Source organism: Lonchura striata, chromosome 10 (genome assembly GCF_046129695.1).
Source record: "Lonchura striata isolate bLonStr1 chromosome 10, bLonStr1.mat, whole genome shotgun sequence".
NCBI lineage: Eukaryota > Metazoa > Chordata > Aves > Passeriformes > Estrildidae > Lonchura > Lonchura striata.
Genome location: NC_134612.1, coordinates 20284450 through 20309972, shown reverse-complemented (window position 1 = coordinate 20309972; position 25523 = coordinate 20284450). Strand labels below are relative to the sequence as shown.

General features: G+C 42.9%; 4 protein-coding genes across 4 annotated transcripts in view; 3 read left to right on the top strand and 1 right to left on the bottom strand.

Annotated features, from left to right (window-relative positions):
• The first annotated feature begins 915 nt into the window (after positions 1 to 915).
• ACTL6A (actin like 6A) lies at positions 916 to 10260 on the top strand. The gene is made up of 14 exons (XM_021551080.2): positions 916 to 979; positions 1741 to 1817; positions 2013 to 2187; positions 2544 to 2644; positions 3854 to 3951; positions 4616 to 4710; positions 4941 to 5047; positions 5133 to 5222; positions 5414 to 5475; positions 5800 to 5914; positions 6263 to 6343; positions 7260 to 7355; positions 8357 to 8443; positions 9017 to 10260. The coding sequence occupies exons 1-14, from the start codon at positions 955 to 957 to the stop codon at positions 9095 to 9097; spliced, it is 1290 nt and encodes a 429-aa protein (XP_021406755.1). The 5' UTR covers positions 916 to 954; the 3' UTR covers positions 9098 to 10260.
• Positions 10261 to 10631: 371 nt separating this feature from the next.
• On the bottom strand, positions 10632 to 14245 carry MRPL47 (mitochondrial ribosomal protein L47). The gene is made up of 7 exons (XM_021551081.1): positions 14140 to 14245; positions 13768 to 13913; positions 13143 to 13203; positions 12392 to 12488; positions 11684 to 11814; positions 11314 to 11409; positions 10632 to 10934 (listed from the first exon to the last, which is right to left on the bottom strand). Exons 1-7 carry the CDS (start codon positions 14217 to 14219, stop codon positions 10817 to 10819), a joined length of 729 nt encoding a protein of 242 aa, XP_021406756.1. The 5' UTR covers positions 14220 to 14245; the 3' UTR covers positions 10632 to 10816.
• Positions 14246 to 14477: 232 nt separating this feature from the next.
• Positions 14478 to 18962, top strand: NDUFB5 (NADH:ubiquinone oxidoreductase subunit B5). The gene is made up of 6 exons (XM_021551079.2): positions 14478 to 14638; positions 15261 to 15349; positions 16252 to 16318; positions 16999 to 17060; positions 18012 to 18118; positions 18658 to 18962. Exons 1-6 carry the CDS (start codon positions 14497 to 14499, stop codon positions 18776 to 18778), a joined length of 588 nt encoding a protein of 195 aa, XP_021406754.1. The 5' UTR covers positions 14478 to 14496; the 3' UTR covers positions 18779 to 18962.
• Positions 18963 to 21242: 2280 nt separating this feature from the next.
• The window catches only part of USP13 (ubiquitin specific peptidase 13), a 49636-nt gene continuing 45355 nt past the window's right edge, over positions 21243 to 25523 (top strand). The window contains exon 1 of the mRNA XM_077785726.1: positions 21243 to 21463. Coding sequence (XP_077641852.1) covers positions 21311 to 21463 — 153 coding nt within the window. The 5' untranslated portion in view covers positions 21243 to 21310. The remainder of the gene's footprint in view (positions 21464 to 25523) is intronic.

Genomic DNA, 25523 nt, shown 5'->3' with positions numbered 1-25523 from the left:
GTCCCGATGCTCTGGAGTCATCCCGCTCCTCATGTGGCAGCGAGCTCACCCTGCGAGCCCTCAGGATTCACAAGCCTCCTCTCCCGAGTCCAGCCAAGCCGGCAGCCTTCCCCATGTCCAGCTCTGGGCTCCTCAGTACAAGAGGAGGAGCTGCTCCAGCCGAGGACGATGAAGGGACTGCAGTGTTTCGTGAGAAGCTGAGCAAGCAGAGCCTCTCCAGCCTCGGAAGGTGACCTCAAAGTCACCAGGGAGGTGTCAGAGGATGGATCAGGCCCTTCTCAGGTGGTGCTGAGCAGCAGAACAAGAGACAAGGGGCAGAAACTGGTGTAGAGGAAGTTCCACCAGAACGTGAGAAAACTTTGCTGTGCAATGACCGCTCACTAGAAATGACTGCCCATAGGAGATGAGGAGTCGCCCTTACTGGAGATACCCCAGAACTCTCTGGGCGCAATCCTGTGCCACGTGCTCGGGGACGACCCTGCCGGCGCCGGCAAGTGCGACCAGAGGATCCAGCGCGGTCCCCTCCTGCCCGAAGCGTCCCGTGACTGCCCGCACGGTCCCCAGCGCACCTGCCCCGCTCCGCTCGCCCCGCCCGCCCCTGCCCTCTGCCCATCCCCGCCCGCCGCTCCCCTCACACCGCCCCCCGCCCGCACTCCCTCGCCTGCCCGCCCTTCGCGTCCGGCTCCAGGATTGGTTGTCCGCGGCAAGGTCCCGCCCCCCGCCGCCCGGGATTGGCCGGTTCTGCCCGCGCGGCGCTGCTATTGGCGGGCGGGCGACGGCGCTGCGGGTCGGGCCGGGCCGCGGGCGGGGAGCGTGGCCGGGGCGCTTTTGTTGCTGGGTCGGCGGCGAGAGGAGCGGGCGGGGAGCGCGGGCCCCGCGGACACCGGGGCAGGCGGGGAGCGGGGCCGGGCGGCGCGGGCACGGCGGACGGCGGGGCCGGGCCCAGCGGCAGCCATGAGCGGCGGCGTGTACGGGGGAGGTGAGTCCGGCGCCGCCCTCCCCTCCCCCGCCCCGCGAGGCGGCGCGTGCGGCCGCGGCGGGCGCTTCCCGCCTCCCTCAGCCCGGCCCGGCGCTGCCGCGGCCGCTCCGCGCCCCACGCGTGACGGGCAGGCGGCGGCGGCGGCGGGCCTTGTTGGTTCCTCGGCGCCCCCGGGCTGCCTCCCCGGCGCGGCCTTGGGCAGGACCCGCTCTGCCGAGGGCCGGGGAAGGTCCCCGCTCTCTGGGAGCCGGGTGTGGTTCCCCGAGCCCCTCTGCGCACCCCCCGTGGCCACCGCTCGTTTCCGACAGCTTTCCTGTAGGATGTGCGTAGATCAGCGGCGATCGGGCCCGTAGGAATGGGCGCTTATGCCCTGAGCCCTTCCCTCACACAGTTGATGTTTGCACCACCTTCCTCATCCTCATCACCCACAGGGGCTCTGGGCTCACCTGGCTTCGTGTGACTGCTAAATTAGAACTTTCTGAAAGCTTTATCTTGCCATCCGTTAAGCTGCTACTACGTTCTCTCTCTTGTACTAAAATTTTCTTCTAACACCAAACAGGGATTGCAATGCACCAGTTAAAGCCTGTCTGCAGTTTTCCAATAGCTCTCTGGTCGCGGGAGCTCTGAATAGAAAAGTTTGTCCTTGCTTTGTAAAAGATCTCTTGATTTGCTTGTCTTGTTTGCCAGTAAAGCAGGTGGTGGGCAGGGAAAGGTCAGGGTTGCAGAAGAGCATAACCATTCTTTCTTAACAATCTTTTCAGATGAAGTCGGGGCACTGGTTTTTGACATTGGCTCGTACACAGTGAGAGCAGGCTATGCAGGCGAGGACTGCCCGAAGGTGAGAGAATCTGTGCCTCGATGGAAATTGAACATGAATTTATGCCTTAGGTCTTCTTTGTGAGTTACAGCCCTTCTGAACACACTGGGGCTTGTTCTGACTGTATTGTATAAAGAAACTTCGGAATTTGTGAGAAAAACAACAATTTCCAAAACATTACTAGTCCTTATGTACTGCTTGCCTCTTGCCTTGCAGGTGGATTTTCCAACAGCCATTGGTGTGGTGCTAGAAAGGGACAATGGCAGCACTCTGATGGAGATAGATGGTGACAAAGGCAAACAAGGGGGCCCAACTTACTACATAGACACTAATGCCTTGAGAGTTCCAAGGGAGAATATGGAAGCCATTTCACCTTTAAAAAATGGAATGAGTATGGTGCTCTTGTCTTTTTCTACCTGATTTTAAAATAGCATTGCTAGGAAGTTATAGTTGTGTTGGCAGCTGTTATGTACAGCAACAGAGGCCATAGGAACAGATTCCTGGTTTACAAATTGCAGGGAGATGTGGTTGGTTTTCAGTGTTAGTGGGCTTTCAGCATAATTGTTGAAGTTGTGGTGGTTGTGGAGGAAGAGAATTCTGCAGATCTGTTAAAGGAGATGTGTATCTGCTGAGGACAGCTTTTGACTGAAGAACTCTATGCAAAAAACTAAATTGGAAAGCCTTTGTGTTTATGAAATGAAACAAAACTTAGGAGTAACTAACCTGTTTGTCTCAATGTTGTTATAGTTGAAGACTGGGATAGTTTCCAGGCAATTTTGGATCACACTTACAAGATGCATATTAAATCTGAAGCAAGTTTGCATCCTGTCCTTATGTCTGAAGCACCAGTGAGTAAAACCAATTGTGCATTATGATAAGTCTTTTTGCTAACTCTGCAAACATTAGTCCTGGATAAGTCTGACAATGGCTTGTAGGTGACAAGTGCTAAAATGTAGCTACAGAAATGACAGTTTTAAAATACTTGGACAGCTTCTGGAAAATGTCTAAAAAACCCTCATTTTGAAATAGTTTGTATGAGTTGTATTAGAAAGTATTTACAATATGCTATTGTTTTTCACTTACTGAAAAGAAGCCAAAAATTAAAAAAAGAAATTTTACTGCCTAGAATAAAGAGAAAAAAGATGTTTGGATATCTTTTATATTAAGTTACACTTAATAAAGTGCCATCAAAAATCTTGCTTCATTCAGCTTTACAAGTAGTATTAAATGACACAGAACAATATTTATAATAGAGAAGTTTTAATTTTTCTGTCTTTGTTTCTGTAAGTGGTCCTGTAAGGCAGCTGAAGTGGATGAAAACAAAGTTTAAAATGCTCAGCATTTGAAGGCAGATCTTGAAAGTCAGAGTAGAAGAGGTAGACATGCCATAGACAAGTGATGCCTTTCTGTAATAAGACCTTATGAATATTATTTTCTTGAATTTCATAGTTTCCTTGTGTTGAACCACAGCTTTTGGAGTGTGGATGAATTTGCAGTGGCTGTTTGATGGCTCAGTGGATGTCTGAATAGAAACATTCCCATTGAAATTCTGCTTACAAACCTCATCTTACTTTCTTGTATTGGCTTGGAAAAAAATCCACATTTTCCTTAAAGTGTTGAATATTTGAGATATATCCTGGCTTAATAACAACTACAGTAGAATCGTAGGAAGCTGCTTTGGGAACTGGAAAGTCTGGATTTATTTTTCTTCCCACTGGGCAAGTTCCTTCATGTATCTTTCCCCTTGTGGAAGGCAGGGTGCTTGCTTTAGAGAGTTCTTTGGGAACCTGACACTGGAAGAGCTGCAGAAGTGTAAAGAAATCAATTGTAACACCAGAGGTGTGCAGCACTTTTGTGTGACAGATAAGATTGATGTATTGCAGTATAAATGGAATGAAAAACGTTACTAGAAATCCATTTATGTAGAATTGTGGTATAACTTGAAACTGTGGCTGCAGGTTTTCTGCTAACTTCTTTATTGTGTTAGCAATCTATTAGTGTGCAAACGAGAGCTTCCTTTTGGTCACTTACTTGTGGTTTGGGTTTATCATTTTTAGTGGAATACCAGGGCAAAGCGTGAGAAACTGACGGAGTTGATGTTTGAGCACTACAACATCCCAGCGTTTTTCTTGTGTAAAACTGCTGTTCTGACAGCGTATCCTTTGAAATGCTTCACTGCATGCTTTTATTTTCCTCCCCCCAGGAAATTATGGTAAACTTTTTCCAGGCAATTCCAAGCTATGCCTAAGTTCCTTCAAATTTTTTTTTCAATAAATCCAGGGAGGAAGTAAACAATTGCATTTTCTAAACTTTAAGGGATTAGAGCTCATTTTTGAATTTCTCCCAATCTGACTCTGTCCTTGAGGGTCAAAGTATTTTTTTAAATTATGTTTTTTTTCCCATTGTATACTATGGATAAAAATATTACAGGTATGAAATGGCACACTACTGAATACAGTAATTAGAGCTTGATGTTTTCATAGCCTTAAGAAGAATATCTGTAATTATTTTAAACTAATAATATGTTCCCAGCTTCGAGTCTAAATGAGTTGGATGTACTTAGAGCTTGCTGCATGGCATTGGCATGAAGTCTCACCCTTGTGCCTCCAAAGCTTGAGTTAGTTCACAGATGGAAGGAAGTTAAATGCTGCTCTCTATGAGATGGGGCATTTCACAGAAAGATGGTATACACTGGAAATTCCTTTGTAGAGGAGAGGAATAACATGTTGGAGTCCTCGTTCCTAGTTAAGATTTAATTGTATGGCAGCATTTTTTTCTAAAGTGAAAATTATGGTATTTTCCTTAATCACTTTGACTAGTTTTGCTAATGGAAGATCTACAGGTCTCATCTTGGATAGTGGAGCAACACACACCACTGCTATTCCAGTGCATGATGGATATGTACTTCAGCAAGGTATAAACTTTCATGGATAACAGCACTGCTGTATCAAGGCCAAGTTAGAGTGACTTCTGCTTGTACAGTTTTGTTACTGCTTTTCCATTTGTGTATCCCCTTAAAAAGGAAAAAACACTAATAGTGTTCACTGAGAAATAATTGGGAGAGTATCCAAATGATCCATGATTTGGATACTTTCCAGGTTAGTTGTTTTGGTTTTTATTTTGGATCCCCTCTTTGCCTTCTAGGTATTGTAAAATCACCACTTGCAGGAGACTTTATCACTATGCAGTGCCGGGAATTGTTTCAGGAAATGAACGTAGAGATAATTCCTCCATATATGATTGCTTCAAAGGTGGGAAAGTGAATTTATTTAGTGAGTGTTGTCTTGGAGAGAGGCTGCAATGCTTACGTGATGACTTTGTACCCTACAATCTCAGGAGGCAGTTCGTGAGGGATCGCCAGCAAATTGGAAGAGAAAAGAGAAGTTGCCCCAAGTCACCAGGTCTTGGCACAACTACATGTGTAATGTAAGTAGGTCATTCCTCCTGCTCTCATCTCCCCTGAATGTTCCATAAATAAGATTTGTTTGCAAGTGTGTCAGTGCTTTCTCTTGAAGAACAAGAAAATATTTGAAAAGTTAGTGCCAATTCTATAAATTTTATAAAACTGAAGACTAAAATTATTATTATTTATGTTCATGTTATTTTTAACTCCACAGTGTGTCATTCAGGACTTCCAGGCTTCTGTCCTTCAAGTATCAGATTCAACCTATGATGAACAGTATGTTACTTTCTTCTTTCTTTTAAAATCAGTTGCCAGTTTTGTATGTGGTGCTCAGCCTGTTTATTGCTGTTGGCTGTTTTTGTTATGAAAGAAGGTTTTATCTAGAGCTTGATGATTTTTGGAAGTAGGAGTACTGCATATACCCAGGTGATAGTTTTTTGTTCAATATTCCAAGATGAGGTCATAATAAATATTATTGGATGTGTAAGTCTTATGGATCCCAGTATTCCTGTTGGAACTGTAGTTTATAACACTGCTTAGATAACTTGACATCCTGTTTGGAGAGCACTTTAATGTGTTGCTTTCTGTCTGATGCTCCAGGGTGGCAGCACAGATGCCAACAGTTCATTACGAGTTCCCCAATGGCTACAACTGTGACTTTGGAGCTGAGCGTTTGAAAATTCCTGAGGGGTTGTTTGACCCTTCCAATGTAAAGGTAAAACCAGTGTGATAGCTGTGATTGGAAGGCTCTGCATGACTAGGCTATCACATGGCTTTCATTTGTATAACATTTTTAATTTCATTATTTGGATGTATTTGCCCTGTAGGGTTCTCCTGGGTGTAGAATTTGCCTGTCTTGAATTATGGCTGGGGAAGGGAAGGATGAGCTGTTCAAATTGGATGGTGATGAGCTGACAGGAAAAATAGAGATATTTTTGTTCCTTCCCTAACAAAATGCTTAGCTCCCTCTCCAGTAATACTTGTAAAATTCAGCTTATTCAGGGCTTTTCTACGCCTTGCTCTCCTGAAGCAGTGATGTGCAGATTCCCAATTTTCCCTGCAGGGTTTATCTGGTAACACGATGTTGGGTGTGAGCCACGTTGTCACCACAAGCGTTGGAATGTGTGATATAGATATCAGGCCGGTAAGTATTACTCAGCCAGGCAGTGTTTTAAGGCACAGAGATTTTTGTGCTAATACATGTTTTTGGGACTAGAACAGCAACAATGATTTCCTAGGATAATGATAAATATGTTAGAATAATTCTGTAAGTATTTTGTATTTGTATATAGGGTTATGTACCATTAGCGTTTCCTCTTACAAAATGTTAAATCAGGACCTTTCACTTAGTGTTTCTACCTCTATTTAAAAATCTGATGTACAGATTTTGTGGCTAGCACTGCATAATGTGGATTGGACTGGCTTCAGATAAGTGTTTATGTTTCTAATTTGGAGTGTTACCTTCAGATTTTTAGGCATTGTTATGTTTAAAACATACATGGAATTTATAAAGAGGAGAAGTTCTAAAGAAAAACATTATTTTTAAAATTAATGTGCTGTTATTCTCAGGTGTCAATTTGATACAGATTGCTTGAGAGTTCTTCCAACAGTTTTTTTTGTTAGCCAGTGTGTGAGGAGGGCTTAGTGGGCTGGGCCAGGGTGTGAGTTCACCAACTGCAGCATTAGTGAGATAGAAAACTGCAGCAGGGCTGTGGGGTTTTCTTTTGAGGCTACATTCATCTGTAAAAAAACTCAACAATTTGCATACAGAGGAGATCTGCAGGTTGAGGGTTCTCCATAGTAGAAATTGTTCCCTGAAATCATATAGAATATACGGCTTCTACCTTCCTTTTATAGTTTAATATTAAACTGCCTTGCAGTATTTTTAAGTGATTAAATAATAAATTGAATTGGGAGAGGTAATACTGTTGGCATCAAGTGATGTATTGCTTTTGTTGACTATACATACTTGTGCCACCCCTCTCTATTGTAAGAGTTGTTTTCAGAATGATTTCTGAGGTGAAGCTCCAGGTTTGGTTTTTTTTTTTTTCTCTTTTTAGGGTCTCTATGGCAGTGTGATTGTAGCAGGAGGAAACACTCTAATACAGAGTTTCACAGACAGATTGAACAGGGAGCTGTCTCAGAAAACCCCGCCGGTAAAACAACTTTCCATTACTGCATTGAGTACTTCGTTTTACTTTGCTGCCTCATAAGTACACAAGGATATTGTGGCTTTGACTTTCTTAGGAACCTGACAGCTGAATGGATTTCTGCAGGGTTAAGAAACCTCCCTCTCTAAAGAAACAAAATAATTATTGAAGAGTTTTATACAGAATAAACTCCAATATTCCTTGAGTATTTTACTGCTCCACTCTTGCTTTCAGATTGTGATCCTAAGTTCTGTCACTGTCCCCAAGCAACAGCCAGTATTTCTCTTGATGGTCTCTCTTTTGAAGTGTTGCCGACTAACTTGAGGCACATTCAGTCAATCTGCCTGAGGTCACTTTGTTGTGGCAATTGTTTTTTCTTGGTTCTGTAGACAACCTAAATCATAGACCAGGTTTTATCCATGAGTAACATATTTACATAATTTTTAATCACTTGATGTCAAAGAAAGTATTGATACTTTGCATCTGAGAGTAGATATAGATTATGATATTTCTTGAATTTTAGTATCCAAGCAAAACTGTTCTGCTTGGGACAACTCTGTAATTATGAATGTTAGGAGAACTGAGAAATGTATTCACTGCTTATAATAGCTGAGGAGGAGCCCAATTGAAATTCAAAGATTTTATTGCTGTAAGGCATTTTGAAAGCAAAAGGAATGAATGGATCCAAATAAGACTAGATAACTTAGCTCTAGCAATATAAGTCATTTTAGTCCCAGTGCAATGTTGGAGATGACACTATGCAGTGTGATGTTACTGCTCTCCACCTGCCCCATCCTTGCCTTAACCATTGGGAGACAAGGTGAAAACCGTATTTCCTTTTCCACTGTAATTGTAAATGCAGGGCAGATAAGCAGTATTCAAGATGCACTAAAATGGACCTTTTTCAGCTGCATATTGGTATAGACACCGAGTTCCTTGTGCTGCTTGTCTGTAAAGGTCACCAAGTTACATTTATGTGATGTTTGCTTTTGCTCCGTTCTGTGCAGAGCATGCGCCTGAAGTTGATAGCAAACAACACCACCGTGGAGCGGAGGTTCAGCTCGTGGATTGGGGGCTCCATTTTGGCTTCTTTGGTTAGTAAACCTGGGTTACTGTGCTGCTGTGCTGAACAGCACTGCCACCCAGACATCTGATTCCCCAGAAGTGTGCATTGCAGAGTCTGTGCTACGTAGTCATAATTTTGGCTATCCTCATGGTAAGGGGAAGAGAATCTGTTTTAAAAAGAGGTGTGAATGTTTCCAGTCACAGCATATTCTCCCATTTTTAATGGCAAGGTAAAACCTTAAAATGCATGCACTTTCTCTAGACTGTATCTAGTAGACTATGAAAGTATCAGACCTGTTTCTGAATCATATTCCTGAGGTTAATTGTACAAGTTACTGAGCACTGAAATGCTTTTTGGGGGTTAATTTATCACTTGGGAAAGGGAGAGTGGAATCAGCATTGGGTGCTGCACTTCCTGTCTTGACTTTAATCCCTTAGCAATAAAACTGCTAAAAGCAAGAGACAGTTAAGCAGGTCAAGTCGTAAATGTAAGGACTTGCTTGTTTTCCTTCCTAGGAAAAACTAATCATGTTTCAATTAACCATAATTTGTGTTCTTATATTTTTTCATTGTGTGTTGCTTTTGTTTCTTTATTTTTGTAGGGTACTTTCCAGCAGATGTGGATTTCTAAACAAGAATATGAAGAAGGAGGGAAACAGTGTGTAGAAAGAAAATGTCCTTAGGCCTCTTTACTGTGAAAACTGCTGCCTGCTCGGTGCTCCTTCTGTTTTATAGCTTTAGCATACTCAGGAATGGGATGGACTCCTTTTTGTAGGAAGTTTATATTGGGTTTTTTGCATAATTCAAGCTCAATTTTAACAAACCTTAGAAATTTTGAGAGACCTAATTGGTACTATAATAGAAGAAGGATGTTTACCTCCCTTGTAAAGCAATAATTCCTGTAACAAGCATTTTATAATTTTGTATAAAGGTCTATTTTCTCTAGTATCTTTTCCTGGGAACAGCTTTACAGGTTAGCTAATAGATAGAGGCATAACCTTGCAAATGCCTGTGCTTATTTATTAATTATTTCTTGTCTATTTTCACATACTAGTCTTCCTTGCTGGTACTTTGGCCTTAAATTGCTCTTATTTTTCTCTTAAAAAATAAAATTCGGTCTTTTATATTTGAGCAAGCTTGTGAGTACTTACGGAGAAAGTTACTCTGCTGTTTTAAAAGTTGAAAGTTTGTATTCAGCAATCTATTTTAGTGTAAACTTTTGCTGTCTCACAGAAGTGTTACATTCCATGGAGTGAATGTTATATTAAGCACTGGTTTATTAATTTTTTTATTATGGAGCAGTTTCATTTCAATAAGCAAGCAATGCTTTCCACCTGATGTCTAAGAATGTATTTAATGCCTTTGTGATGGTTGGAGACAGGGAAATTAAGACAAAGAATTGCCTCTCCAGGACTGGGAGCAGGGTCAGAAGCTTTCAGTGCGTGGCTTGGCCCTGCTGCAGGGAGCCCGAAGTGCCGTGGCTCCCCCTGTGCCTCCCAGCAGGGTCTGTAAGTGCCTGTGTTTGCAGGGGGAAGGTGCACTCAGGGTCACAGGAATGGGGATGACTTTAGTTCAGCAGGAATTGGCTGTCAAGACACAGCTCAATGTTGCTTTTAAGCTTAATTTACAATGGTGTGATGATCTGTTTTGGGACACAATGAAGTTTTGCTCCTTATCTCAAAAGCTGTGGAAAACCAAATAGCATTTAACTGATCTAAAAAAAAAAAAATAAACAGTACTGCTACATTTTTGTATCCTAAAAGATCTTGTGGGTAAATAATTATGAGGCCTCTATTTGAAAAGTTTCACATTACCTCCAAATAATAAAGTAATTTATCAAACCAAACTGCTTTTGTTTTATCATGAGAATCTTGAGTTGCTCTTTAGACAAAGTTACTTGATCAGATTTTCAATGCTACTGACAAACCATATTTCTTTTGCAAAATGAGGCAAAGTGAAAAGTCACCAGTTCTTGTCATTGTGGAAGAAAGACTCAGTCCAATTTCCATTCAGGTGGAACGTGGAACATAACTGCTACCTCAGTTGTAGCTGCACTGCAGTGATGCACATCTGTTACACTAAACCAGGTAAATACTACCCCTACACTTGTTACTGTCAACTGGCACTCGGTGGCTGCTCTTCACTGTTGCTATCTCTCACTCTTCTAACAGCTGGCTAACACAACATTTGTTCCTGGAAATGTGAGAGATCAGATGGTTTGAGTTAGGCACCAAAGCTGCTTTTTAATTCCAGATCACAAGTTTAATTAAAATCACATGTGGTATTAAAGACAAAAAAAGATGGGAGACTCTGGAATGCTCAGTGGAGTTGTTTGTGGTTCCAGAACAAGATTCATGTTCCACAGACACTTGACCAGCTGCTTGCAGTGCTCTTCCAGCATGCTACTGGCTCTGGGATTTCACAGCAACATCAGGGAACTTCCTTTCCAAAACCTTCTGCCTCGTCCTCTCCAGGCTTTGCTGCCTTGCCCTTTTCCGTAAGGCTTTTTCAAGTCTGAGTCTGAAACAGAAGTTGGTGTGGTTAATTTCCAGCCACCCTGTGACCACTTTAATGAGCTCCCCCTCAAACAGATAGAGGCACTCAGTGATTAATAACTTCAGTATTCATTTGCTCCTGATAAATAAAAAAGCCTGCAGAGTAACATTTTTACTCTGCTTCTAAATTTTTGATATTCTGTATTTGAAGTTACTTTTACAGTGCCACTGCATAACCATGTACCTTAGTAACTAAGCTGAGAAAAAAAAAAAGAAACAGCAGCCTGTAATTTTAAAAAGCCCAATTTTCAGCCAAAATATTACAGCTATTTTTTCCTTTTAAATTGGAATAAGGATACAAACAGATCAGAAGAAAACTTTCAATGTCAAAATAATCTTTTTACCTGATGAAGTGATTCACGTGAGGTAAGTAATAAAATCTCTTCTTTTTGTGTTTTTTGTTTAAGTGCCATGGTATTGGCCATTCCTTGTAACTGTACCTGTTGGAGACAGATAAAAATGATTACAGAATGTACACGTTGTCTTAATTCTAGGATTTTACCAGTTTCTCTTGGTTTTAAGTACAGTGATAAAGTGGTCTGGGAGAGGGTGGAATTTGTATGTGGATGTTTATTTCCAGCTCCTGCTGGCTTGGTTTGTAACTGTCTCCTGTGTTCTGTACAGTTTGTGCATCCTTCCTTGATTAGACAAGGATTTTCTGGGAGAGAGACACACCCCAAGAAAAACTCACACATTAAAAAAGGTTTTCCATACCAGAAGGTGCGTCCCAAGAAGTCGTTTCTCCACTCGCCGGGGACTGGCTTTTCATGGCCCGTTTGTAAAAGCCTCAAAGCAATTTCTCTTTCTCTGACAACCAAGTCTATATTTTTCATAGATGTTTCTACCTGGAAATGGTAAAAAGTTTCAGGATGCACCAACAAAAAGTAATGCTGAAAAGTCAAAAGATCTCAAAGACTTAAGAAAAAATTTAAAGAGAAAACAAAGGTAAAACATGCTGGAGTTTGATCATGAGTTCTCTCTCAGCAGGCCCTGTGTACTAGAACAATAAGGAATGGGTGCTTCAAAAACCTGATTTGACAGCAGGAGAGATATAAAATAGCTGACAGTCTGATACTTGATTGAAGACAAGCTGGGTAATGCATAAACCCACATCCAATGCTGATGCAGAAGTATAAGAAGCTCTGAGGCAGGGATTAGAGGGACGCAGAAGATGCAAATATTTTTTGTAGTGGCTGTTGGTTATTTTAGTTTTCATTGGAGTCTGGTCACAGCCCCAGTAATGCCCACTGGACAATGAGAAAGCTGCCTTGACCAAATTATGACTTCAGCAGTTAGTGCATACACTAAAAATCAGGGAAATAATTTAAAAAAAAAAAAAGGTCTTTAACAAATTTACAAACATTTGATCTTTCAGCAATTTTATTTAAGAGTTGTAGTTTTTATGTAGCATGAAAAAGTTACCTTTTCTAAGCGTTCTGGACTTGGCATAGGCTTGCGCTGTCGTTTGGATTCTTGCTCTAAAGTTAAGAGCATGTTCTTTTCTTTCAGCAGGACATACCTAGAGCAGAAAGCACAGTAAATCAAAAATGCCTTTGGGATACCTAAGCAGTAATTCACTTCCTATTTGTAATCCCAAATCCTGCTGGTTTCATGTAATGAAACAAAAGAGGAGAATGAGGGAGACAGGTTTACATAGTCTGGAATAAAGAGGGCTTAGGAGAGAAGAGTTTAACACTAAGTTGTCTTCCACTACCTGGACAGAGCCAGATTCTTCTTACATGTACACATGAAAAGGACAAGACAAACCAAGGAAAAAGCTGATCACAGTAATGATTAAGTTCAGCCTGAAGTGGCAATGCAACCTTCAGCTTCAGACATTTCCAAAATCAGAATAAATGCAGGCCTGAGCACCCTGATGGAATGAAGTGCCCTCCCCACAAGAAGGCACTGACAACCAAGTCTGTCCCACTGAAACAACCCCCAGAGGGTTTTACCAAACCTGAGCCCTCTGAACTAGCCACAAGTGTCCCACAGCCACCTGCACTGCAGCTCTGAGCAGGGCCAGGGCTGCTCCAAGCCCACAGCTGGCTGGAGCCTGCAGAGCTCTGTGCCAGACTCAAATTACTGGATCATAAGTTCACCAGCCACATTTTATTGACAACTGCAGAGCTGCTCTGAAAGAAGAGAAGCTTCTTCACTAAAACTTACTTACCAAAGTTTGTGCAAGTCTTCACTACTCTTGCCCCTTAGCTGCTTTATATTCCATGAATCCCCTGTAAAAGATAGAAAACCACCATTAATTTAAAGAAACAAAGTTCTCTCATGCTGGAAAATAAAAAGTGCTTTTATTAGGCTCAGCTGACACAACAGTACAACAGTATAAAGACCACTTTTAAAATACTACTGCTTGGACAGCCATCCTTGAGGATATTCAGCTTTACTTTTAAAACATAATACAAAAAAGCAATTATATGTAGTGTTTATTTGTGCTTGTAAAAGGCTGGGAATACAGAAAGCTGTCAGATGAAACTTTACACTGAACTAATTTTCTTCCATAGTACTTACATTTCAACAAAGCACATCTCTTCTGTGATACTTCAGAGCAAGGCAGAGGATTTACAGCAAAATATTTTGCTGCACAATTGCTATTTGCTTTCATAAACACAGCAAAAATTAACAGGCATAAGGATGCACATGTGGATGTATGTACATATACATAGAAAAATAAGTTTTATGTTTATAGGGAGCATTCATAAATGCTCCCTATAACACAAAAAAAAAAAAAAGGTCATATTTCAGTTCAAAGATCACTACCAAAAATGCTATATAAAGCTCACCAGACTTTACACTTTTCTCCCCCCAGTTTCCTGGATCATCAAAAAATTCCTCCAGACCTCTCCGAGACACAGTTGTGTGCAGGAACTTCACCTGATGGAGGGTCTCAACTTTTGGTAGGTTCTTGTGGTACAGGTTCAGTGCCATGCTGCATAGAAGATAGAAGGAAAACTAAGTATTATAGGAAAAACAGTATTCTGCTAAATGAGAATATTTGTTTCATTCATCATGCTGCCCTTGCACGATGCCGGCAGCCACGCACGGCGCGCAGCCCTCAGGGACACACGGACACCGGGACAATGGTCACCCGCCTTCCTCCCGGGAACGCGCCCGCCCTCCGTGCCTCAGCCCGAGTCCCGGGGCGCAGTGCGTACCCGGGGAGTCCCGGCCGAGCCCGGGGCAGGCGGAGCGCGGCCGTGAGGCTCCGGCCCAGCGCGGCCGCGGCCGCCGCCATCGCCCCGCGTCCTCCCACAGCGCCGGGGCACGGGGCGGGACCTGCCCTTTTCCAAGATGGCGCCCGCTCGGCCTCACCCCGCGCTCTGCGACTGTACATGGACCGCAGGGAAGGCTCTGCCCTTTTCAAAGATGGCGCCTGCGCGGCTTCACCTCCATGGCATCCCACGGCGCCGGGGGCACTGGGAAGGCTTTGCCCTTTCCCATGATGGCGGCCGGCGGCTTCACCCCGCGGCGGGAAGCGGCGGCGCCGGCCCCGCCCCGTGCCAGTCCCAGCCATGGCGGCCATGAGCCGGGTGCTGCGGGCGGCCGCGGCCTGGGCGGCGCGGCGGGCGGGCAGCGCCGGGACCAGCGGGATTGCCGGGACCAGCGGGATTACTGGGATCACCGGGATCGCCCCCCGCCTCCCCGGCATCCTCGGTACGGCCCAGAGAGGGAGGGGCGGGGCGGGGGCCAGGTGACCTTGCGGAGCGGGACAGAGATGCCCTCCGCGGCCGGGGCTGAGCCGGTGCCGTGCTGTGACCCCGTTCCTGTGGAAAATACCGGGTGTGGGTACGAAACGAAAGGGAACGGGCAGGGGGCTGCCCCTCCTGGCGTTGGAATTGTCCATTTACTCGGCCCTGTACGGTGACATTCACTGACTTCGTGTTGCTGCTTACAGGTGGGCATAGATCTGTATAGTTAGGAGAAAAATAGGTTCATGCTAACAAAATACGAAATTACTTCAGACGAACTGAAGTAATAAGATAAGCGAGGTGAAATTACTTCACTTATCTACACCACTAACAACAGAGGTGAGATTTAGGAAGCCCAACCTGAGTTTGACCCCTCCAAAATCAGGTTTTGGATAAATCCTATTATAAGCAGCAATAGCTGATTTGATACAACTCCCTTCATATGAACTGCAGAAAACTCAGCTGCTGTTGTATGTACACTCTTTTTTTTTTTTTTTTTTTTTCTCCTTTCCCCACATATGTTTGACCTTGTCCTGGCATAAGCACCAACAGGGTACAAAACCACAATACTCTGGTTCAATTTGCAGTTCCTGTACGACACGGTGGTGACCATGGGAAGAGAATGTTTATCATCAAGGCAACAAGTTTTTATGATTCTCGATTTCTTAGCTTGTTGGTGAGTTAAAAATCAAATGTATTGCATTCAGTGTAGCACCTCACTTGCAAATGGTGTAAGAGTGCCTAAAATACAATTTCTTCTCTTGTTTATGTGATAGTATCTAAAATGTGGCTGGCACTGTTTACCTAAACAAGAACTTCAGGTCCTCTTTAAGAATTTTGTGGTCATATGCTGTAAAATCAGGGCTAGATGAAATTCAAAGACTGCCTATATAGCAAAGGTTGTGATAGGTACTTAAATTACTGCTGTAGTTGCATTCTTAAATTACACATCTGTGTTCATATATGCATGACCCACAAATGCTTTCTACTCCATCCTCCTTTTTGAAACATATCAGTTACTCTTCTGCAGGGTGTGCCTTCACTTATCTACATCACTAACAACAGAAGTGAGATTTAGGAATTCCAACCTGAGTTTGACCCCTCCAAAATCAGGTTTTGGATAAATCTTATTATGAGCAGCAACAGCTAGTTTGGTACAACTCCCTTCATGTGATCATTTCTGTGCCTTCCTCAGCCACAGAGCCCACAGTGGCTGCACTGGGGTTGGATTCTTGCTTTGCTGATTGCAGCTGAGTGCTGGAGCCAGCCCAGCCCTGCCAAGATGCTGAGGGGTTTCAGGGAGGTGTTGCTCTTTGCTGCTGCCCACACTGACCTCACTGGGAGATGGGAACTGACCTGAACAGGCTCAGGGCTGACACAGCATCACTTCTGTGTGTTCTGGTTCATTAACGAGCTCACTGCAATCAGCAGTGTTTGCACAAAGCATCCCTTTCCAACCTAGAAATGCAAATCTCAGAGTTACTGGCTGTTCCACTATTTTCAGATATTTTCAGATCTCATGTAAGTTTTGTCAGGGCTCTGAGTTTCCCACACTGACTGTTTTTATCCCCTCTGCAGAGATTCTATTTATTCGTGACGGGAATACCAGTGGCTGTGCTCTTAACATATATCAACATCTTTGTTGGTGAGTGCTCTGTCAGGGCTAAGCAAAGTACAGAGTTACTAAATGGGAATTAAGCATGCTGGATACAGAAAAAAATACTCTTTTATGGCTCTGTCTTTGGAAGACCATGGAATAAGCCTAACAAATACAGTGATATTGTATAACTACATTGAAAATATTCCCAGTATATTTGCTTTAGTTGTTGCTTTTTTAAAAAAAAAGTTTCTCACATAAAAATAAAAATACATTCTCTCTTCTGGCAGTCTTTCAAATATCAGTGTAGTTTAGTAACTTGCTTTAACAAGATTGCAACTCTGGCTTTTTATCTAGAAAAGATGCCAAAATTCTTCTTGGGAATACGTGTAATATGTAATTAATTTAATAGAGAAATCAGAAAAAGTCCATGCTTTCAGCTCCTGTCCTTTAAAGGGTATTTCTGTGGACTTGATCCAAGTTGTTTCTTCTGTAAAGCTGCTAATTTTACCCTTTTGGTGTGTCACTTAAAGTCTGTGAATAGATATTTGCAGTGTGATGTGTCTGCAAAAACTGAAAGTTCCATTTTTCTGAAAAGAGCTCACACTGAGGGATTTAGTACTCTCTGTGTGGAACAATGATCTTTTCCTTATCTGAAAGGCAGAATATAAGGTAGCTTTGAAAAATAATCACAGAGTTAAATATTCCTCCCCTCCTTTCCTTGTCAGGTGAAGCAGAACTTGCAGAGATTCCTGAAGGTTATGTTCCAGAGCACTGGGAATACTACAAAGTGAGTGTAACATGTTATGGACAGCCTTTTGGGATGATCCTTTTGGGATGATGCTTTTGGGACTAAAATTAATGGAGTATGACTAACTCAAATAGCACAGTTCTGATTTTTGTAGACTTTTTTTGTGGCTTTATGGAACATGTAAAAGGCTGTAGGAAATCTGTTTATTGACACAAGCAGATGCAAATGCTCTGTATGCAGTAAACTGCTGGAACTGTATGCCAAGAATTTTTCTGTAATATTACTAAATAGTAAGAAAAGTCTCTGCATTCATACCATGGTTTTGTCTTTATTGTTTTTCTTCAATGTCTTAAGAAACTGGAGTTTACAGTGACATTTCTTTCTTTTGTGTTGTTTGCCAGTATTGTTTTAAAGTCCTATATCACACACACTTTTGGATCTAGAATTAAAGATTTTTATAATCACAAACTCAAGGTTGTATGGTTTCAGTTTAATTGTATTTTCTTAAAATTAGTCCCTGGCTTCTTGCTGCAAGTACTGTTTTGTTCCTGATAGGAAGTAATTGAATTCAGCAATATTATTGTGGGTGTTTCAATTAATTTAGACCTTTTTTCCTAGTGAAATGCCCTCTGTGTGGAAGCAGAATTTTGAAATGTTGCTGATTACAGTAAGATTTGGAGTCCACTTCTGTGATTACTGTGGCAGTTTAAGGAACTTTAACAGAAAGAAAATAAATTATATCTTCCGTTAAATTTTAGTTTTGCTACAGAACAGTCATCCGCAGGTTATTTTGGCATTAAGGATTGCAAAAGAAATATGACTTTTTAGGGTTCTGATCTCACAGGTAGTTGTGCACGTTTGTAGCTTTACTGCTATGATTTGAATGGCAGCACCCATGGTGCCCATGACATCTTTTCAGGCCTGTGGATATACAGAGTGACATTTCCACTTGGCACTTGCACAGACAATCTCTGCTGTTATGTTTTCCAGCACCCCATAACCCGCTGGATAGCTCGTTATGTACTTGACCCCCCTGAGAAGAACTATGAGAAGGACATGGCCCTGCTTGATGTGGAAATGAGGAAATCTGAACTGAGGTATGCTCTGTTGGGGGGGTTAAAATCCTGATCCATGCTGTAGCTGACTCTGTGATTTTGCATGACATACTGAGCTGGATAAACTGCTTTCATGTGTCCCCTGAGTGCTGCCTGCACTGGCTGCTGCCAGAGTGGGAGTCACAGAATCTGTTATCTATCTCTGCCCTCTCAGGATTCAGGTTTCCAGAACAATCCAAGGGCTGGGGGTCTTCAAAACACTTTGTACTTATAAAGGTGTAGTTCTGTCTTCCTGAATCAGCAAATGGAGCTCTTTCTGCCCCTGCTAATGCTCACAGCTTAGAGAAGAACCTGTGATAAAACGGCCAGTATTTTTATTACTCCTTTGTGGAATGACTTGCTGAGGAAAAAAAAAAAAAAAAAAAAAAGAGAAAGATGCAATAGCTCATGTCTTAGTTGAACCCTTCATATTTTGGTCCTAGCTATGCTTCAGCAATATTTATAAACCATTAATGCTAAAATCATTGCTTTGTCAGTAAATCAAACTTCATGCTGAGGGTGTCTGTTGCCTTGTGTTTTAGGCTGCTGGAGTTGGAGGCACGCAGACTGATGAGACACCGGGGAGATGGGCCTTGGTACCATTATGAAACACCTGATAAAAATCTTGTTGACAATTCTATGAAAGCCACACCTGACAATTAAACAATTTTAGGGCAGTGTGCAAAGTCTTGTATGCACACTGACAAATTGTGACTGCGCTGTGGAGCAGACATCCTGCTGTTTGCTGATGGAAATGAATAAACAGTGTTTGTGTTGATTCCAGTATCTTGAAAGAAACTATGGCAGTTAAGCTCATACAGCTATTAAAACAGTTAATCAGTGAAAATGCTTCATGTCAATTCCCAACAATCACTCCTTTCCTTCAGAACATAAGTACATGAAACAAGTTGGTAATACTTGTTTCCATGTTGTGATTTCTAGTATCTATAGTTTTAAGTGGAAGAAGCTAAGGGTTCTTTCTTTCTCAGTGGTTTGTGTCAGGTAATTGGTGGGAGATGAAGTAAGAGAAGTACCTTCACACGTACCTGCCACGCATTTTCAGACCTGTACAGCTGTTCTTTTACACCACTTTTGTCAACTCTTTAGGGAATATGAAGAGTTCTCTCATCACCTGGCAGGTTTTTGCCACTAGAGGGATGTGTTTCCTCAGGTCCTACAGACTGTGGTACTCTGTTTTGAATTTCTCAAGAGTGATGGAAAGTGCCTCTTACAGTTTGTGACTCTAAATTATCTGTCCATATTCAAAATCCTCACTTTTTAAAGTAAATAAGCCCAAACTAAACCAATATCATCTAGTGATACTTAAACTAGTGAAACTTAAAACTCTAGATTCTTTTTTACATTAGGCAACAGTGCATGGATTATTTTAAGCAAAAACTGCCTTGTTTGCTGTTTCCTGGCACTGCCAAACATTAGAAGGACATTGATTTTCTATCAGTGCTTTGCTTGTCCTTTTTGTTAGAATCAGTCTCTCAGGTTAGATGGCTCATATGTCATATTATGGCTCTCATTGTTTATAAATGCTGAGTTATTAATAAGATAAGCCATTAAAAAAGCACAAAGTCTCCTCAGGTAAAATAAACCTGACTGACCCTGCATTAGTGTTTTTTATCCAGCATCCAGTGATGCTTGCAAGTCTGATGTAATGTCTGTTTTTCAGTAAGTCTGAAACCACTCCATGGACATGACATTCTGCACTCAGTGTTTCACATTGCACCCAACACTTGATTTTTCAGTGGCGAAAATTACTGAACACTGTGCTGCTCTGCTCACCCTCACAGCCTGCTCATAGCTGGGTACAAACATTTTTCAATTCTGTTTTTGAGATTTTCATAGAACCACCTTTTGGAACTTTTAATTTTGAGGTAAAAGGTGATTCTAGCGAAGGTCACATCGCCTCCTTGGAAGTGATCAATGAGTCCTTGGATGATGGGTGGAAGGCAATTCATCTGCTCTGTGCATCTTCATTTTACATGGACTGGTCATTTCTTTAATGCTGTTGCTGCCAGGCATATGTAGTAGTTATTAGATACTATTTGAAAACAGTAGCAATATTTTTCTTCCTACAAAGGTCACTCATTTCTCCTTTCTCTGACATTATTCTTTCAAAGTGAAGAGCAGAGAGAAACACAGCAAAGGCCAAAAAAGGTAATTTTAAGGCCCCTGAAGACATGAAATTGGGAGTTGGCTCCTGGCACTGCCACAGGCTTCTCGGGCATCCCAGGCTGGGCATTCCCACCCTGTATCCCCCCACGCTGACGTGCTCTTCTGCACAGCAGAGACATCCCACCTGTCAGCACGGCCCCGGGGGGACCTGCCAGAGCCGTGTGAGACACCTGCACTGCAGCGAGGGGCTGCGAATGAAAATACAGAGAAGAGAGTTCTTACTGCATGTATTTTATACACATGCGTATATATGTATTTATACACATATACATACGTATATATGTGTGTATAGACATATATGTATATATGTATGTGTATATATATATAGACATATATGTATATATGTATGTGTATATATATAGACATATATGTATATATGTATGTGTATATATATAGACATATATGTATATACGTATATATATATAGACATATATGTATATACATATATGTCTATATACACACATACATATATATACATATATACATATACTTACATATGCCTATATAGAAATACCTATACACATATATATCTGTGTATATATATACATACATACACGCACATATATCTGTATATACACATATACATATATACGCACATATACATATGTATATATACATGCATACGCATATATATAGTATGTAGTCTTTAAAAGCTTAAAATAAATAAAAGAGCGTATAAAAGAGTATTACCGGGCAGAGGGAAGGCTACCCGGGCGGACCAGGAGCCGAGCGTCCGCGCTGCCCCGCGGGGAGCGAAGGTTTTGGGTCCCGGCGGGAACCCCGCCCCGCTGCCCTGCCCCTCGCCCGCCCCCGCCGGGACCCCCGGGTGCCGCCGCCGCAGCTGGTGCCGCTCCGCTGCCATTGGATTAAAATAGCATCTTCCCTCCCCCTGCCCTCCCTCGGCCCGGCTGCCGCCGCCGCCCTGCCCCGGGCCCGGCTGCCCGCCGCCTCCGCCGCCCGCGCAGAGCGGCTCGGCAGGGCGGCCGGCAGGGCGGGGAGGGCAGGAGGATGCAGCGGGCCGCGCTCTTCCGCGGCGGCGATGCGCAGATGGCCGCCGGGGACCTGGGCGAGCTGCTCGTCCCCTACATGCCCACGATCCGTGTGCCCAAGTCAGGGGACCGGGTCTACAAGACGGAATGTGCCTTCTCCTACGACTCGCCCGTGAGTGCAGCGAACCGCCCCCGGCTGCCTCCGCGCCCCCGCCCGCCGCGGCCCCTTCCCGTCCCCGCCGTCCCCTCGCACCCTCCCCGGGCTCTGCCTCCCCCTGGGGCTCCGGGATGCCCCGACCCCTTCCTCCACCTGCCGCGCCCCTCGCCCTCCCGCCGCCCCCAGCCCAGGGCGCGGCTGCGGGCGCGGCGCTCCCGCACGTCGCTGCCGGCTCCTTCCTGCGTTTGTTTGTTGGTTTTCCTCCTTCAAGGCGCTCTGGAGCGGTTGCTTGGACACGGGGATTTTGTGGTTTCGGGGAAGCTTCCCTGCTTGCTCTGGTTGTCGGGGTCTGCTCCGCCCGGAGCCCTGCTTTTGCTTTCACATCGAGGTGGTTGAAAAGGGAGAGTAATGGCCTTCTCGTTGGTATATTTTGGCGAGCATATGTCAGTTATTTTGCTTTCCTGTTCGCTTTCCTTTGCCTTGGTGCTCGTTCTATTCAAAAGCTTCAGAGAAAGCTTCCAAGGTAAAGGCTCATCCTGAAAATCAGAGTGAAAGTTCCCCTGAAACACTTTCTCCCCCGGGGTTTCAATTACATCACTGAACTTCAATGGACTTGTTGTATTTCCCCACCAGCTTGGTTTATTTGCTGTTAGATCAATGTTTCATGTGCAGTAAACTTTCTGTGGTGTTATTTCTATAGTATCTTACAAAACATCCACCAGCTCCACCGATTGCATGTGTTCCATTGCAGATTTGGGGCCTGACTCAGTTTTCGACTTCACTGCTGATACTGGAAGCCTTCATAAATGGGCAGTGCTTTGTAAGAAACAGGTGCTTAGAAATTAGACTTTTTCAAAAGAGGTTGAAAATTTTATTAAAAGTTGCTTCTCCACAGGAAACTGAGGTTTCCCAAAGGTGATTGAGCACTATATATTGTTGTTAATGTCAGTGGCAGCAATCAGAAGGAAGCTCATTACATTACAGAATAGTCATTAAAAGATACATTTCAGACACAATTTTTGAATCCTTTATCCCCTCCTAATTGATAATTCCCCCTCTCTCTGATAATTCCTTTTAATACAGAAAATCAGACTTGAATTTAAAGGTGACTCAGCTGTCTGGTGTTCGTCATGTCTTGTTGAACAGAGGTTATTTTTACCCACACTCTTCAGATCTCAAGTGTCACCCAGCAGCCCTGACTGTACTGGGAGCTGGGCTGATTAGAACTGCCAAATCGGACTCCGCCGCAGAGGCGATAATTGCATTATATACTTAAGGAGGTTTTGGCGGGGGAAAATCAATATACCACATTCTTCAGATTTCTGCTTGGGTGAGCACGTGGTTGATGTTTTTAGTAACACTTTCAGGCTTCTTCGATATTATGGTTTAAAAAAAGTTTCTGTTAACAAGTAAGAAGGGATATAAAATACTGCTACAGAGTAAAAAACAATCAATCACCACCCCCTGCAACAAACCTCAATTGAACGCAGCAAAAGCTGTGTTTAGCTAAACAATATGTTTGAACAAAAAACATTTGTGCCAAACTTAACAGAAACTATGGATAAAAGTAGCAAAATGAGTGGAAAGTTTTTTTTTCTTTTTAAACTAAAATAATTTTCATACTTTTGACATTATTGGGAAGAGATTTCAGATTTAGGAAAATGTTGCCCTCCAGTGTAAAAACTTCTTGTTTAAATTGTGTTATGGGCATTCACTGGGCAAAAGGTTTGACTGAACTTATGCAGTACCAGGAAAATAAAAGTAGTCTTGGTTTCTGTTGTTTGCCATAGCTTTTCAGCCCATACCACTCCTCTGCTTTGCTGAGTGAAAGATTTGCCTCAGATTTTATGTTTAATTCCCATATAATCCAATAGATACTTGAATATCGTTTGTAGGATGGAGATTCTAAGTGGCATATGTAATGTGTGCTTTCTAGGATAAAACACTGTAATTTACAGATTGAAAATAGCAAAGATGTGTTTTTGAAGTATTTCATTCAGAAGGAAAGTGAAAGGATACTCACAGGTTATTTCTTGGCTGAAGAGAGATGTTTATATTTGGTAGTAGGTTGATTTTGTGACTTACTTTCTTAGGTCATCCATGTATTACCTAAGTGAGCCTCTTCCTCTTGAGGTACCTGCCTCTATTTGAAAGAAGATATGCTGTTGGCCCTGTTATAATGTTCAAGAATTTAAAAAAAAATCCCTCTTGGTTTTGTTAGGCATGCTAAAATTCCAGATTGCTTTTTTTGCTGGAGGAGGTTTTTTCTCATGTAAGAATAGTCCACAGTATTTCCTCATATCTTCTCATTTTGCCATTTTAAAATATGCTTCTTGCAACAGTTTAACTTCAGCATGTCATGCATGAACATGAACCTGGTCATGCAGCGGCTCTACATTCAAGTGTATTTAGCTGTATTAATTGTATATTAATCCTTTGCCTGTAGGGATTGTTGTGATCTTTAAAATACACTGAAAACCATCAGACCTGTGAGTGTTGGGGTACAGAGTAATTTTATTATTGTAGAGAAAGATGCTGCAGCAAATTTGCAAGGACTAAGCAGAGTGGAATGGTCAAAATCAGGGCTTTTCCTGTCAGGGGTGCCAAGGAAAATGAGGTGGCTTTTGCAGCTCAGTTTGTCACTCTGCCAGTTGTGTCATCTTCTCTGGGTTTGAGTAGTGCATCTTCCAGTGGATATAGGGCAGCTTCACTGATTTTTCTCAAAACTGGTTGAGGTTCCTTTTCCATGAGCTTTAAATCTTCCTTGGATGAAGATATGAGAACAATGTCACCTTTGTGCTACAGTGAGAGTCATTAGCTGAGAGACTTCAGAAGTGAGAGCTAGAAGTACAAGTGGCTATTTAGTGTATTTGTTCCACGTGGATTAACTGTCAGAAAGGTTATATTGTTAGAAATACAAACAGAGGAGAAATTAATGTCTTTAGATTTGGCCTACTTCCAATGGGATATACTGGGGTTGGTCCTTGGAAAGTTGGCAGGAACAGGAGGCAAATTTCTTTGCACTTAAGAGATCTAGTGACACTTTTTAGTTTGCTTGGCTCATAAGATGAGAAAATATGCCAATATGATTTACATCTTAATTACTTTTTTGAGATTTTTTGATGTCTTCTAGAAAAACTATGTTTCTCTGACGAGGGCTCCTACTCCAGGTAGCCATTCCTTTGTGCAGGAATTGAGGAGGGAAGGCAGACTGTGAGTTTTGCTTCCTCCAGGGACTGACCCAGCAGCTCTGGGAGCCAACCACCTCCCTGCAACTTGGCTGACAAAGTCCTGCACCTCTCATTATTCAGACCTGAGTTGCAGTCATGCCTCCTGGTGACTTTTTCCACCAACTCCAACACTGCTGCAGGTTTCTTCTCTCCTATTTTGTCCACTGTGACTTCTCCTCCTCTTTTGGTGGAGGAGCCTGACTTTGTGTTCCGTAGAATGCAGATGATATGAAGGTTACATTAAATAATCTTTTGTTGTACTATTATTTTTTTTAGAAGGATAATACTCAGCTTTGGAAATTCCACGTTTTCACGTGATCCTGGTCTCAAAAACCTCTGATCATAGGGTAGTAGAGTCATAGAATGTACTGAGTTGGAAGAGGCCCATGAGGATCATTGAATCCAACTCCTGGCCCTGCACAGGACACCCCAACAATCCCAATATGTCCAAATACTTCTTCAGCTCTGTCAGGCTTGGTGCTGTGACCATTTCCCTGGGAGTTTATTCCAGTCTCCAACCACCCTCTAGATGAAAAACCTTTTCCTAATATCCAGCCTAAACCTTCCCTGAGACAGCTCCATGCCATTCTCTCCATTCCTGTCACTGGTTGTGAGAGTGACACATCTGGGGGAGAGACAGCAGCTGGAAAAGAGATACAAACTGGGGCATAAAAAGGGCTTAATGTGAGCTATGTGGATGTGCTCTGAAACCTTCCCCACGAAGAGCATTGGTGACAACCCCAGCACAGCTCACAAGCCTGACACGGTGACAGGACCAGGCTCTGTAGAGTGCAGGACTGTGTTTGTTTGAGCAGCTGAAAGTTTGGCTTTGCTCTGCTGGAAAA